Genomic DNA, 16069 nt, shown 5'->3' on the forward strand with positions numbered 1-16069 from the left:
TCGTTCGATGTCATAGACCGAAAATAATGATACAGATGGATTGACCGGCAGGTCGTACTCACACAAGCGAGTGGATCGTTTTTTTCGTTGTTGCACTTATAATTCTACCTACGTATCAAATATCAACGAACTAACTAAACCCTTGTAATAACCCTCTGGATAATCGTAAGCAGTAACAGGTAGTGATATTTAATGATCATTTATACCTTTATGATATTATTATGTCAGAAAATCAATTTCCTACCAATTCCATTTTTTGAATTTTTAATATCGTTTTATTCTAATAGAAAGTAAATTACATTTTCAAAAATCAAGAATTAATATAGTTCAGTAGTGAGCAAATTTTTATGTAATAGATAAATCTAATATAGTTATGCATCTAACTGTTTTTAATATTTGATAGAAGTATTCAATACTATAAAACTAGATTAAATACTTTAGTTATGTTATAAATTGGAAAGTTCTTCCTGATATTGATAATTAAAAAAAAAATCAGTTAGAATTCATGAGGCCCTAAAAAAATCTATGTTATGAAATAAAATATATTACGAAAATTATACGAGTTCAATTTTTGTGAATGAACATTTTATTAAAAACGAAAATGTGAAATGTACCTATAACATTATAGAGTGGTTTTTTAAATTAAAATATAATACATGTTAACATTTTTGGGAATGAGAGCAGTTGTTTTTGTGTAAAATAAATTATTTGTACGAGATCTCCCATTAAGTAATTAAATAACGTTATATAGTTATTGTAATTAAAGTAACAAGTAACAACATAATAACGTAATAGTAATAAGAAGGTATATGTTATAAACTTTTGAATGTTAAAACAATGATTTCCATCAACAACAACATCAATTTAAATCTAGTTAAGTATTTTGTTTTCTGACTTATTGTATCGAAATGCTTTAATAGTTTTTGTAAAATTTTATAACGAGTAGAATATTTTTGAACACGTAAGAAACTAATATTGATCGAAAAAAATTCTATGAAATAATATCTATGGCGTAGAAAATAAAAGTTTAGAAAGTTAAAGACTATATTATATGGACTATATATGTACGAGTTGTTACATCATTTCATAATACTGACATTTTACACAACAAAATAAACATTATTGAAAAACTTTTCAATCCATCAAAGTTGTGTAAATATTATAAGTATATATTATTATTATTATTATATGTTTGGTTAATATGAATAGGTTTCTAGTTATTTTTAGGGTGATGATTATAATGTTCAATATAATATACTAATAAATAATAATATTATTTTTGTTATTGATCTTTATAATATATAACTGGGCAACAAGGGTCATTAGTTAATCTCTTAAAACAAATACTAATTACAATTTTTACTTATTAATATTATTATCTATTCAACTTTTTAAAAATAAAAAAAAAAAAATTAAATTATGACAAACGAATAGCATAATGGGTGTTTTCACATTAACGCTTGTTATTAAGAGACGAAAATTATTTATAAATTATACATTATGTATGATAGTGACGGACAAATCAAAAAATGTAATAATGCTACACGAAAATCGATTTAAAAAAATGTGTACCTACATAATATTTGTGTAACGCATTTATCGACCCGAAATCGAGCAGAATCGTAATTGAAATATATACGTTGCACTTGAGGTCACGCCACGTCGTGTAATAAGAATGAATGTGAACGATATTGTTATATATTTTTTATACATAATAATGTATTATTATTATTACTACGTTATATAGATATGCTGTAATAAACGATATAGCAGTAATTTTATTCATGACGTCCCGGCAAATCATACTAAATAATAATATAATATTTTGTCATGCGAATATTGTGTTTACACGTTTATAACAATAATGTAAATAATAATAATATGTATATTTATGTTTGTATTTTACACGTTACATGTCATTTTTATAATATAACATAACGCACGCTATATGTTGTCACTAAAAGCCTACTGCTGCATGGGCCGAACGAAAGTGGTGGTGGGTGGTGGGCTGATGGAGAAAGACGGGAAGAGTACAAATGATGCAAGTTGTAAGCTGATATTATTAAATTTATTATAGAATAAATAATATAATATGTATAAGGATCAAATATGTATATTGCGCAATCGTAGTTGTCACTCGGACTATATTCTTTTGGTGAGAAGTACGCCGTGATAGTTTCCGATAATATGATCATAGAGGAAAATATGGATGGTTGGGGGAGAGAACTAGGAAAAACTTGAAGATTTTAAAAACATCACAATTTATGAAAAATTTTCATTTCCACACAAAAATCTTCAGTCGATTCAAAATCTAAAACACCATTTACGCTCATGATTATTATACTCATAATTTATTAACACCGACAGTCCATAAGAATCGTTCGCCAACCGGTTATTAGGATTATTATTATTATTTATTATTATTATTATTATATATATATATATATATATGTATATGTATATGCACACATAAAATATCCTTATAATAATTATATTAGAGTCGTGTCTGTTGCAGTGTCACATTTGACCTCTCCCAAGTGTCGACACCAAGCGAGACGATTACCAGCACTGTGGTGGCGTTACAAACGGGGTCCCAAGCGCACAGGTGGGGGGGGGGAGACTGTAAGTCAAAATGATTACGGCCAAAGTAATTTCCGTGATAGTGAGAGCCACGAGGGTGGTGAGGGTGAAAACTAGAACACCCGCTGATCGCGAGCCCGAGACGTGTATTCATAATATTGCTGCTAGCAGGTGTTATTATAATATATACCTAATGATATAATAATACAATAATTATAATCATATTAAAATAGTTGCTTGGTGTGGCGCTGTCGTACGCTCAAATGCAAAAACGCTCTGAAAGTACGTACACCGGGCGATGTTCTTAGCTCCCGGATGGGTGACCAACCGGGTTCTTAGCAACAAATTCTCGTCACGTATACAACAAGTGTTCCAAACCAATCATCTCCTTCCTAAAAACAGCTAATAACTATAGCTGTCGTGCTTATGAACAATAATAAAAAAATAATAATATTAAAATACTCATATTATATAACTCGTTGTGTTGCACTTTTATACGATTCGTATATAAAATATATTTCGATGTTAGCAATCGTGTTTTGCCCACGGGTGGCATATTAAATATTATTGTTTGAACGTCTCACTTATATACGCTTATATTGTCCATGTCTTTAAGTAAATACACATAAACGTGTATGTGTCTGTATAAACGTTAAATATTATAATATAATGGCCATAGAATTATTTAATCACGTGAAAATAATGTCTCCGTTGTTAATACAATAATATTTTAATAATAGTTACCGGACTTTTCCTCTGTTCATTTTTACCGTCGACAACGAACACAATTATTTGTTTTGCATAATTAAAAAAGACACTTGAGTATAAAACATACTTGTATATTGAGTTATTGAACGGTTAGAGTACAATAGAGTGTGTAGGTATATACATCATACATAAATACATTGAAATTTCCCTCTTTTGTGTGATGTATATTACACATATATATATATATATATATATCTCCATCAATCGTTAGGTTTTAATAAGCGTCGGTACATAAAATGCGTTGTATGTAGATCAAGTTCTAAAATAACATAGATAATAATTAAGTCATTAACGAAATTTCAATATCTCTGAATGATGTCAATTATTTATTAGTTTGTTCCCGTTTTAATGCTCTTAACATATAATATCCCAATTTGTATATTGAGATTTGAAAAATAATAATAATAATAAAAGTGACAAGCTAATTATCAACAATGAGTTGGTATTTTTATAAGAATATAGGATTGGTAAAAATAATCTTTATTAAAAATCCATCCTGCAGGTGTACGGTTTTATTAAGCTTTTTTTTTAAAAAATAAATTCAAAATTACCTGGACTATTGTTATTAATTAATTTATATTTATTGTATTTTGAATTTTGTATTATTTAAAAAAGTTAAAACTTTGATATTTAATTTGTTTATAGTCTTAATATTGTTCTTAATTATAATACATACACAAACACACACGCATATATATATATATATAATAGTGTATACTATATAGTATGCATGTAATAATAATATTTAAAACAATTTAAAAACAAATCAAAATACTTTATAAAAAGAAGCATACATCTTTGTTTTTTTTCAAATATCCTCAAAGTTTTTTAGTATTGGTATTGATGACAAAAATTCGATTGGTGTTTTTTTTAGGTTTTTACCCTGTTGCATTATGAAAAAAAGTTGTAGAACCAACTCACACACCTTAACACGACTATACTATAGGTACATATACGCGCGTAGTATACGGAGATGGATGGTGACCATATTTTTCGGCAAAAAGCGATCGAAAACGGAAATGCAGACCGAGACGGAGCTGCAGCGATGGTGTAGTATAGGAAACGCCGATACGAGTTACCAGTTTAAAAATGACGTCGTATATAATATACACTGTGGAATTATTTTATTTATTATCGTTTGTTGCTGTTTTCTTTTTTTCCATTTTTCGTTTCACTGCGTCCCCTGCCCCTCCATACAACACACACACACACACACATACATATCACCAAAACGCGCATTTCGACAATTGCAGCGGGTAATACAGAAATCCGACGATTGATTTTCACCGTTTTTCGCTATAAATCGGTCCTTCGGCACCGACTCCCCTAACTTCACCATAAATACAACACACAAACGCGCATGAGTTCTACATATACACACACACACTTGCAGAATATAATATACCACTGGTGGAGGGGGTGACGGTGGCAGGGATGATCCTCCACCACTCGCGCTGTATATTGTGCGTGTATATAGAGTGATAAAAAAGCAATCTAGAGCTTTGTTCCACCGCTGCCGACCCAACGAGGCGAACCCTTCCACCCACATCGCCTCCTTCCCCAACACATACACAACCACCTCCACCGCCGGGTGGTGAGCCATTGTTTCGCGTAAGGTAATTGTGTTATTTTCGACTCTCGTATATATATATATATATATATATATATATATATATATATATATATATATACTAATATATATATAAGTACACATTTTACACACACACACACACACATATATATATATATATTGTTCACCCCTACATTAATGGAGAGAACAAGCAGTGCCGCGCTGCACCGTCCGGCGTCCGTGCGATATTATTATTATGGTAATAAGAAGCGCACAGCGAAAAAGAAGAGGAAATTATACTTTGTAAATTAAGTGTCAACTACCACTGAAGATGTTGTTATTGTCTGCACAGTATATTTAATATTATAAACATATATATATATATACAAGTACATTGCATCGGTGTGCAAAAAAGTCGAGAGGGTAGTATATATCGTATACTTAGAACGTATACCTACTATACATTATTATATATCATAATACACCTAGCTACGTCTTAATATTACATGAAATTTTATGTGTAGATAGGCAGGTAGATAACACGGCGCAGAGGTGAAAAAATTCGAAGGCACAGTGTTTATTAAGTTTTTATTATAATTATTATTTTTTCGAAACAGTATGGTAGTGGGTGTATGCGAGCAGCGAAAAAAAAATAATAGCAAGTGACGCGTTTTATAAAAATTAATATAGCGAAGCCTGCTGATGCTGTTGCCGCTACTTCCATCTCACTCGAGGTGATTTCGAGATATTTAATAATGATGAAAATATGTCGGGCATTTTCTATTATAACGACGACACCATTCCCTTCTCGAGGAATTTGACGAGCTGCTAATTTTCGGCAAATGGATGCGCCACTATTCGTGTTACCATAATATTAAAAAATGAACTCCCGGAGGTGTTTGAATAATGAAAAAGAGGGCATTCTTTAAAGCGCACATCATGTAGGCCACGGTATAGGCCATAAGGTATAGTATAAGCAGAGCGAACACAGGGTTATATCATATTATTAAATTCATAACTAATAATATGTAATAATCATTGTGTCAACCGTAACGAATTTGATTGGTTGAAAAATATACATAAAAACATACATTATGTACAAAAAATAATAAGGTTAGTTCGGTTAGGTTAGGTTAATTTGAGAACAATAATATATGATATTAAAATATTTCACACATCAAATTTCTGATTCCAAAAATAGTATAACATTCTCACACTTACAGATAGTTTTATACGAATTAATAATAATGTTTAAATGTCAATGCATTTGCTTCATCAAAAATAAGAGGAAATACCTATGGTAATTACGTAAATATTAAAATAAGCAATACGAATTGAAATTAACGGAATACCTAGTCGGATTTTTAAAAATGGATATTAATTTTATTCCACAATTTGAAATGTATCCTAATTTATTTTAGTGTCACAAGGATGATTAAATATAAAATTAATAAGTTTATTCTCAAACAATATCATATTATAAAATTGTTATTTAAAACATTCCTTTGTTTAGTAACAAAAATTAACAATGGTAAAAATATAAGTTTAGAAATACTTATTTTTCAAACGACTCAACGGTTTAAATTATTAAATTTAATATTTGCTTTTATAATATAGTATCAATGGAAAAAAATATTTCTAGATTTTTAACTTAATTTAAAACATTTTAAATTTGGTACATACTTATGCAAATTGTCATATCAGGTTTCCAATGATAAAAAAAACTACGAATACAGTTATACCATAGCCAATTAATAGGCACAAACACTTTAAATTAGCATATTAGGCTGAACAAAATAAATTTAACTTTAAACGTGATGATAAAATACTTTTGAAATATAAAACTATTTTATGAAAAAATGTAAGACATAATTTTTAGTAGGATGATACATTTTATCATTATGATTTCTTACGTTTATAATCAACGAGTTGAATAATTTTTCATGAAAGAAAGTTTCCAAAAATACGCGTGTAGTTTCTTATGTTTTATTACCTAGGTATTAAAGTTTTTTTTTAGATATGACATTTTTTTTCATTCATTAATGTTTTTATATACTAATATAATAAACATAATAATATATAATAATATAATAAAATTAATATATATTTTATAATTTTTTTAGGGTGGTAAATTTGAAGTTAATTTTATTAAATAGAATACGATCAGGTTCTAATGAAAATAATAAAATAGTATTTATCGTATAGAAGAAATCAGATTTATTTTTAAATTATTTAATGTTAAACATCTTAAACACAATATTTCTTTATTTTATTTTTTTTGCATGATAATTGTTAAAATTGCTTGCGCTTGATTTCTTTTTTTTTAATAACAATAATTATTTAGTTTTATAAAGTTTTTATTGATTTCCAAAAGCTTGGTAACAATGGTAACAATTAAAAAAAAATATATATATTTATAATTTGGAAAAATGGTAAATAATTAAAAGGAAAGCGTTTTTACAACGATTGGCTGAATCATCTAATCCAATGATTTGGACCGTAGGCGAATTGGACAAGTTTAATTTCGCAAGTAATTTATTTTGACGTTATTTATAGTACGATATAGAATATCATTATTGCCTACGGTTTATTTAAAAATTGAACTATTTTTTGTGCAATACAGTTAATAACATTAAATTATTATTTATTTAACTAATAAATGAGAATTAGTTTCGAATTGCCATGTTCTTAATATATGATTTAACGTTCTAGTTTGGAGTTTGGAGTTGGAACATAAATTATTTTTGTAAAACCACTCATAATCCATTCAAAGTATTAGGTAGTAAAATGGTCTGCAGTGTGTTACTTTTGGAACTTTTTTTTCCGTAAAATTATTACTATTAAAAATCATACCCAACATTATAAAATCAACAATTCCTTCATCGTTGGTACATAAATGAATAATATGCTAACCATATATACAATTCAATTGGCTGATTCTTAACTTTTTTAAATTATTGGACTAATGGCGTACATACATAGTTGGCCTTTCTTATGTATTTATTTATTTTTATTAAGCTCTTTTGTATAGAATAAAAAGTACCCAGCCCGGGATCGAATGCAACCATTTTCTGATTTTACTAGATTTTCTTTCACATAAAAAGCACCTCAGCAACCTTTTTTTTTAACAATCCTAGAAAGTACATTCTTGTTTTATGGTATGACTTGAATGCACGATATTAATATTTATAACGTCACTGAAGTTCCCGGAAAGTTTATGTCCAATTACATTCCTGGGTTACCTTACATGTACGTCAACTCGGAGAAGTTTCTTCAATCTTATATAGCGAATAGCGATTCTGTTGAACTAACAATGCTAATTTGATTCAATAAATGAGTTAATACGGCGTGGTTAAGGTCGGTTTTATAATTTATAACCCAATAATGATCGAATAAAACTCAAAAGCCTTTGGAAATCAAATTTCTATATACCTATAAACGCATTTAAACCAAAATATATTACCTGATTGCCTCGTATAATATTTTAACATGCGTAAACGCTTTGTTAAATGCAATTTTGTTTGAAGCGATCAACGTTTGAATGATTTTTAAGTTAAAACCACACGAATTTCAGTATGTTCGAAATATTGAATAAAAGAAAATAATAATTCGCACATGAAAAATAAATTACAGAAAGTACAATACTTACAGTATTTACAGCCGTCATGTCTTTCACCTTGGAACCGGCGCCAACATATGTTGCTAAATCGTCTTCAATCTGAAACATTTTATAAATAAATATTTGAATAAATGACACAAAACTCATAAAATAAAAATTTTAGTAGTAGGTATTTATTAAATAAAATTATATAAATAATAATGGTATTATTTGAAATATTGAAAATTTGATAATTTTTTCTCAACCCAACGTCAAAAATGTGTGTATTTCATAATTGCGGAATACATAAAATAACAAATCAGCTTTATTACGACTATACTATAACTGCAATATTTCATAATTCATGAGTATATACCAATAGGGTCTGAAGTAATTTGGTATGTGATGAAAAAAAAACCCTAGGTATTTCAAAGCCAAATGCTAATTGCACCAGTAGAGTTTACATGATAGCGACTTGATAGTTATTTATATTCTACAAACATTCATATATGCAGTCGATATAGGCACTGGGAATGGAAAAGTGATGATTACCGTCGACTATGCATGATGCAAATTCAACCAATTTGAGTTAGTGACTCACAAAAATACATTTTCATATCCATCATGCAAAATTTTTTTTGTAAATCCAAGTAGTTAATTCCGACCAAAATGCCGTAAGTTTACAATGTACTTAAAATTTCTCTCTATATTTAAAAACTACACAGAGAAAAATCGTTTTTTTCAATACGTCTATTGGGTATATTAAAATGTAAATTCAATATTATATCAACCAAATATTATGCAAATGAAAAATAATTAATCCCAATTCCCAAGTCGAATTAAACTGCATGCATTTAGTTAATAAACATAGTCATGGTAGAAATCATTATCTTTTCGACGACAGTAAAATGAATGCAATATCTTTCACTATAATTTAGTGGAATCGTGTAACGCGTCACACTAAATAGAATTAGAATAATCTTTACAGATGATGCAAAACATAATATTGAATATTAAATTTGAATTTATTGCTATTGAACTATATAACATGTGGATAACTTGATAATATTATTATTACCTAACACTATCTCGCGATTACGCATTCACTGTAGTGTGGATAATTTATTTAAACGATTATCCATCTATATATAAAATTTCGGGCGCCTTTGTCTCGAAAATCACTACCGCTCTCGTATGCGAGCGCCCAGCCTTAAAGTAAACCCCAGCCGGATGTAAAACGCGTTCTATAAACTATCTTTATTAACTTATATACCTTAAAATATCTGCTCACGCTTACATCAATATTCTAGGTAATTTATGCCTGACGTCTTAAACGTAATATAATTATACCAGTAAAAGGTATAAGAAAGTTGTACAAACAGAGAGAGGGTTAAGTAAATGTTCCGAATAAATGGGTTTATGAATAATAGATAAAATGTTCTTCAGACTTTTGTAACAGTTTATATAGCTTAAATCTTCCGCATACTAAGACCAAAAAGTTTAAGGAATTAGAGCATTTCGTATGTATGTACAATGTGCATATTATTATAATTATTGCTATACCTACCAATAACACGTACGTTGAAATACAAACAGTCTAATGGAGTGGTAATTATATATTGTTAGGTTCTCATCAAGACACGCCAGTTGCTGTAGAGAAGGGTTATTGTCAGTGTCTTTTTATACTTATTTTATCAAGTGTTCCAATTCCCGACACCCATTCCCATCCCTTCCCAACGATCGCTAACAAAAGATACACCATGCTACAGCTGTATAATATTGTACGAGTACACTCGACTTACACGATGACATCAATTAGTACTTTTTCGCTTTCACACATTTTTTTCTCCTCCTCCCGCCACTACCACTATTTCGCGTTGTTGCTTTACATTATTTAAACTACCACTTCCGACCTCGTCATACTTGCATCCCTATCCACTGCCAACACCACTTGAGACCATGTTATTATTACGAAATAGACCAATGTAAGTCCAACAGGTATTGCGTGCGCTCTTCGTCGGTGTGAACAGGTGTGAACGTGCCTAAGTGCGTTTTTTCCACGGCTTCATTGTCCTTATTTTCTGATGGTAAACAACCGCACTACAAATCGCCTCCAACCCCTTACCCCCGTCTACCTCCAACGAGCTACCCTGCAGCGGTGAGCTACGGTAATGATAATTTTCCCTGTCACCAATAACACTTAACGCGCGTGCGACGACGGCGGCGGCGGCAGCGGTAGAAGCGCCGCGCAATGTATACACTTAACGACTGCTAAGTACCCTCTCGTGATGGCGACGGGTAAGATATAATTTTTAAATGGCACGTAAAACAATATACTATATACATAAATATATATATATATATGAAAAAAAAAAAATGAAAATGTGTTCATTATGACAAGGAAATCTAGGGAAACGTTCAAAGTTATTGTGTTTCGCAACATTACGCATATTATACACGTACCTATAATGTTATATTTTTTCGGTACTCATACTCTACATATTAATAATATCGTCTTGAAAGTCTAGTTTGTATATCTACATGAAATTCTCAGGTAACTTAACATAAAAGATTGTGAAAACGTCGTGAATGTATTTTTTTCTTACCACTGTGATGTAAAACACAAGTCATCGTCACTGTGCTAAAATTAAAACTATTGTTCAACGATATGTTCAATGAATCGTGTAGTACCACTAATATCAGACATTATCTTGAATCTTAATTAATAATTATTATAGTTTACTTAATTTTTAATGGACAGGATTTTAATGTTTTATTTGTATTAAGCACCTATATAGTTATAACTTATCATATTAAACCAGGGATATAACAATGATTCTATTTATCTAAATTTTTTCTGGAAAATATATTTCAAGCACATTATTTGTAAATCAAATAGAAAAATATTTGATACAAATATTGTAAAATATATGTGACCGTTACTAGGCTTATCATTAGGGTTCGGGATTTCTCGCACTTACAATAATTATCATTTTATCGTACAATTCATACCCGGCTAATAAATGATTACTTAGGAGAGTTTGAATTTATATTTGTTTCATGATAAATCTGTAGGAGTATAGGATTCATTAGGTTTTATCACAACTATACAATAATTTCAATATTGGCGATAAAAAGATTGATTATTAAGCGATAAAGAGACTATCATCGTAAACAGACATACGTGTGTTATATATGACAAACTATACGATCATACAATAAATTATGATTTTTCCCGACAATTTTACGTTTATAAAAATATAAAAATGTGAAATTTTCCAAATATACCAAAAATTGCTCAAATAAGCGCTTTTCTTAAAATATGACGAACTATGTAAAAATATTCAAATTCAAACTTAGTATTTAATCTCGTCATTTCATAAAATAAATTTATAACTCACTTAGAATAGACTACGACCACTACAAAAAAACATGCGATTGCAAGAAGTCCCAAACCCTGCTTATCATTATAATATTAACCTAACTAAACAAAAATACTTGATATTAGCATTTCAATAAAATACCTACAATCTACACACCATGAAATAATTTTCATAGTTGGTACCTATGTTTAAACATTAGTTAACCTTTTGATATTTTTCCTCCGCTGCACATGAATTGCGTCCCAAATTCCCTTTTCCGCATGAATTGCGTCCCAAAGATATTTAACGACTACACGAATTGCGTCCCAACCATATTTAACAACTACCCGAATTGCGTCCCAACGTAAAAAAATTATTTTCCTTCTCATTTCATACAGACTAAGGACTGTCGATATCAAATTACGACTATCGGTAGGTTAAAAATATTGTTTTTTATCATTGTTATGCAATTATATGTAAGTAAAATAAAATGTGTAGGTTAATAATATAATAATAATAATATAATAGTTTTAAAAAAAAATATATATATATATAAAAATTATAATTAAAAAATTAAAAAATTGGTAAAAACTTGAATGTTACTTTCTTAATATAATCAAGGCGGGTTAATTGGCCACTTTCATATTTTGCCATATTTTGTCTTAGTGAATTTTCTTTTTCACATACCATCATTCGTCTGTTTTTAATTACATGAATATTTTGTTGTTTAATATAAGTTTCTTTTTGTACATTTTTTAAAACATCTATAAATTGAAATATATTCGGGTGTGCTGAGTAAAGCATACTGTTAAACTTGGAGTGGAAGGCTTCACAACTAATTATAGAACATGAGTACATTGCCCATACAGAAGATGGGAAATCAGAATCAGGCTTTATGTATGTATTTAACATATAATCGGAAAATTGCTGTACTTTTTCATTTTCGGGTAAAATGGATACAATATCGTCAGTAAAACAATCCTCCACTTCATCTGGTTTTAAAAATGGGAGACCAAAAAAATATTTAATTATAATAATTTATAAGCAATCGTTTAAACAAAACCGGACGCAATTCATGCAGTAGATTAGATAATGCCGGACGCAATTCGTGTACCCGCTTATCAAATTTTTTATTTCGGGACGCAATTCGTGTGTAGCCTTTTCCTCTACAAGAAAAATCTTGTACCTACTACCTACCATATACCGGGTGATTCTTTTATCATTGAACACTCATTATTTCAAAAATTACTAATGTTTTTCAAAATATTTTTTTACATGGTTTCAAGTTGTTAAAAAACCAACGTTTTTATTAAAAAATTATATTTTTAAATATTTTTTTAAGTTTTATACTTTTTTGAATGATAACATAGAGATTTAATTTCATATTCCAAAGCAGAATATTTTTCTAAGTATTTTGATTCATAAAAATCGAATTTAGGGTTAGTAGTTTTTGAGTTATAAGTATTTAAAGTTTAGATTGTCAGAGGGAAGTGGTACGGGGTTACCCCGCAAAATGTTTGTCCACTACTCAGCTTGTCTAAACTTTAAATACATATAACTCATAAACTACTCATCCTAAATTCGATTTTTATGAATCAAAATACTTAGAAAAATATTCTGCTTTGGAATATGAAATTAAAACTCTATGTTATCATTCAAAAAAGTAAAAAACTTAAAAAAATATTTAAAAATATAATTTTTTAATAAAAACGTTGGTTTTTTAACATCTCGAAACTATGTAAAATAATATTTTCAAAAACATTAATAATTTTTGAAATAATGAGTGTTCAATGATAAAAGAATCACCCGGTATAGGTACGTTTTTGTTAATAAGTAATCATGGCAACGAAAACCCAACAAGAAATCGGAAACAAAGACAGAAAAACTGCTATTTGAAATTATTATATGATTATTGATTTTACGAAACTCAATTTAAGGATCGTTAATTTTGAAATGTTATTTGACTGTGTCATAATAATTTGCCTACAATTTAACTAAAACAAATAAACATGAATAATAGTCAGGTACGGCAGGTACACATTTTTAAAGCTACTACCATTAAATACTTAATTTAATAAAAAAATATATCCATAGTTAGAAGTTATTACTAATTATGTTAATTTGTACACATTAAATAGTCTTGCTTAATATTGTATTAGTTAATTACTATGCCAGCTAAGATTCTAATCAAATATCATTATGGTCCAATTGATTATTTTCTCGTATATTAAACCAACAACGGTGAAGTCGACACAAAAATTCAAAGGAGAGATAAAACATTTAATAACGATATAATATGTGTAGGATGTTCGGAGACAAGATGATAAATTTGTCTTTGATTTTTATTTGTTTCGAAGTTATTTCATACACACCGTAATTTCACATTTATGAGCAAACTTTTTTCCACCACCCGTTACTCACTCGATAACACTTCGGGCCCAAAAACACACTGTAATAATATAGTATGATGTCGTTACACCACATACGGTAACTATGGTTACGTGACCTGGTATAACTCAGGAATAACCACCATATTATAGTTACTTTGTGATAAGATCGGTATAATCATACATAATACAAAGCCATCCGGATGAAATTCCCGGGCATATAGAGTCCAGCGCAGAACTGAAGCGCTAATTAATTAAAGCCGTTGTGGAAATGATCGAATGAGTGAAAAAAAAAACAAATAACGGATCTGGTCTGATATCAATATGTATGATATTGTAATTATTTTAATGTACCTATACATAACTCTAATTAACCTATATATGTATGTATTATATTATATTTCATATTATTTATAAAACCATTAAATTCACGACCAGTTAGCCACGTACGATATTAAAGAAAAAGTTTCTAAATATTATTAAATTCTCTTTACCTAGAAATTATGTCGCCGCGATAGGTTTTGAGCATGGTTTCTAGTTTCTAACTAACAGTTAATGATCAGAAGAGGATACCTTAAATCAAACAATAGCACCTACACAGCTTAAACGAAAATTAAGGAGGGAAGTTTAGAAATACATTTGAAAGAGACCGAAAACTTTGAATTGATAATTAGGAACTTCTTGGAGATACGCGATGGTAGTTTTTAATTTACGCTTTTAGTAATATACGCGTATATTAAAAACAATGGAAATTAAAAAGTTTAACTTAAGTAACTTAATTCATGTAAATAATACAGAAAATAATAGATACAAAACCATCTGCACAACTGTTGTAGTAATATAAATCATTACAAATTGGTTGTTTAACATTTCATTATCGTATGTACATAAACATTTTTGATTTGAATAATATTGTGTACTGTCTAGGTGTATAGTGTAATTAAAATATAACTTTATTAATGATGGCAACTGGTAACATGTTTATAAAATTTTATTCCTTTTAATTTTTTTTTTTATATTAAAATAATATTATTCTAATAAAACTTTAATCTCTCTGTAACACGAAGATATTTTTTTACTATTAATAGTATTTAGTACTGTATTGATCACAATGCTAATTCCTGGCATCTATACTACTGCATTAAAAGCAAACAGTAGAATGAAATTATTAATAACGCTAATTATGTTAGTAAGTAAGTAAGTAAATAAGTAAGCGATAATTATATGGTCTCCATCACTACATCTTACGGTATATTGAGTTGTACTAGTTTATTGTTTTTAAGAAGGAATAATAATTTTAAATATAACTGTGAATGTTATTATACACGTTAATTTTGATGTCTTACATAATACTTATTACTTGGTAGGTACTTACAATTTCTATATTTTTACAAAAAATCTTTTGATTTAATATGTTTGTTATATTTCTATAACTATATAATATATCTTTCTCTTAAAATATCTGATCTGATTATTTATAAAATATGTACTTTCTCAGATACTCGTGTAATATTTCTATTGAAATAATTCTTATCATGATTCATTATACGATACTCTAAATGTATGATGCAAACAATTTTATCCAATTCAAACAAACGGTTATAATCATTCCAAGTATAATAATATGATGAATTATTATGTTAAGACAAAAAAAACTAAGCTATCGTCTACGTTTTGTTAAAAATAACTTGACCATACGTATGTGTACGTTATACAAATACATCATGACATGTTAATATAATTTACACGATGAGTAAATTAAGAATGAAAAATCCTGATTTATAAAATGACTTCCTGTTGAAAA

At 28.8% G+C, this 16069-nt stretch overlaps 1 protein-coding gene across 3 annotated transcripts in view; it reads right to left on the bottom strand.

Moving 5' to 3' along the window:
* Positions 1-16069, bottom strand: part of LOC149054191 (uncharacterized) — a 282722-nt gene that overhangs the window by 236856 nt on the left and 29797 nt on the right. For all 3 annotated transcript variants that reach the window (XM_089230532.1, XM_089230533.1, XM_089230531.1), the window contains exon 2: positions 8568-8636. In XM_089230532.1, coding sequence (XP_089086658.1) covers positions 8568-8585 — 18 coding nt within the window. In that variant the 5' untranslated portion in view covers positions 8586-8636. The remainder of the gene's footprint in view (positions 1-8567; positions 8637-16069) is intronic.

Source organism: Diuraphis noxia, unplaced genomic scaffold (genome assembly GCF_037042655.1).
Source record: "Diuraphis noxia isolate RWA-SAM2 unplaced genomic scaffold, SU_Dnox_SAM2 contig0009, whole genome shotgun sequence".
Lineage (NCBI taxonomy): Eukaryota > Metazoa > Arthropoda > Insecta > Hemiptera > Aphididae > Diuraphis > Diuraphis noxia.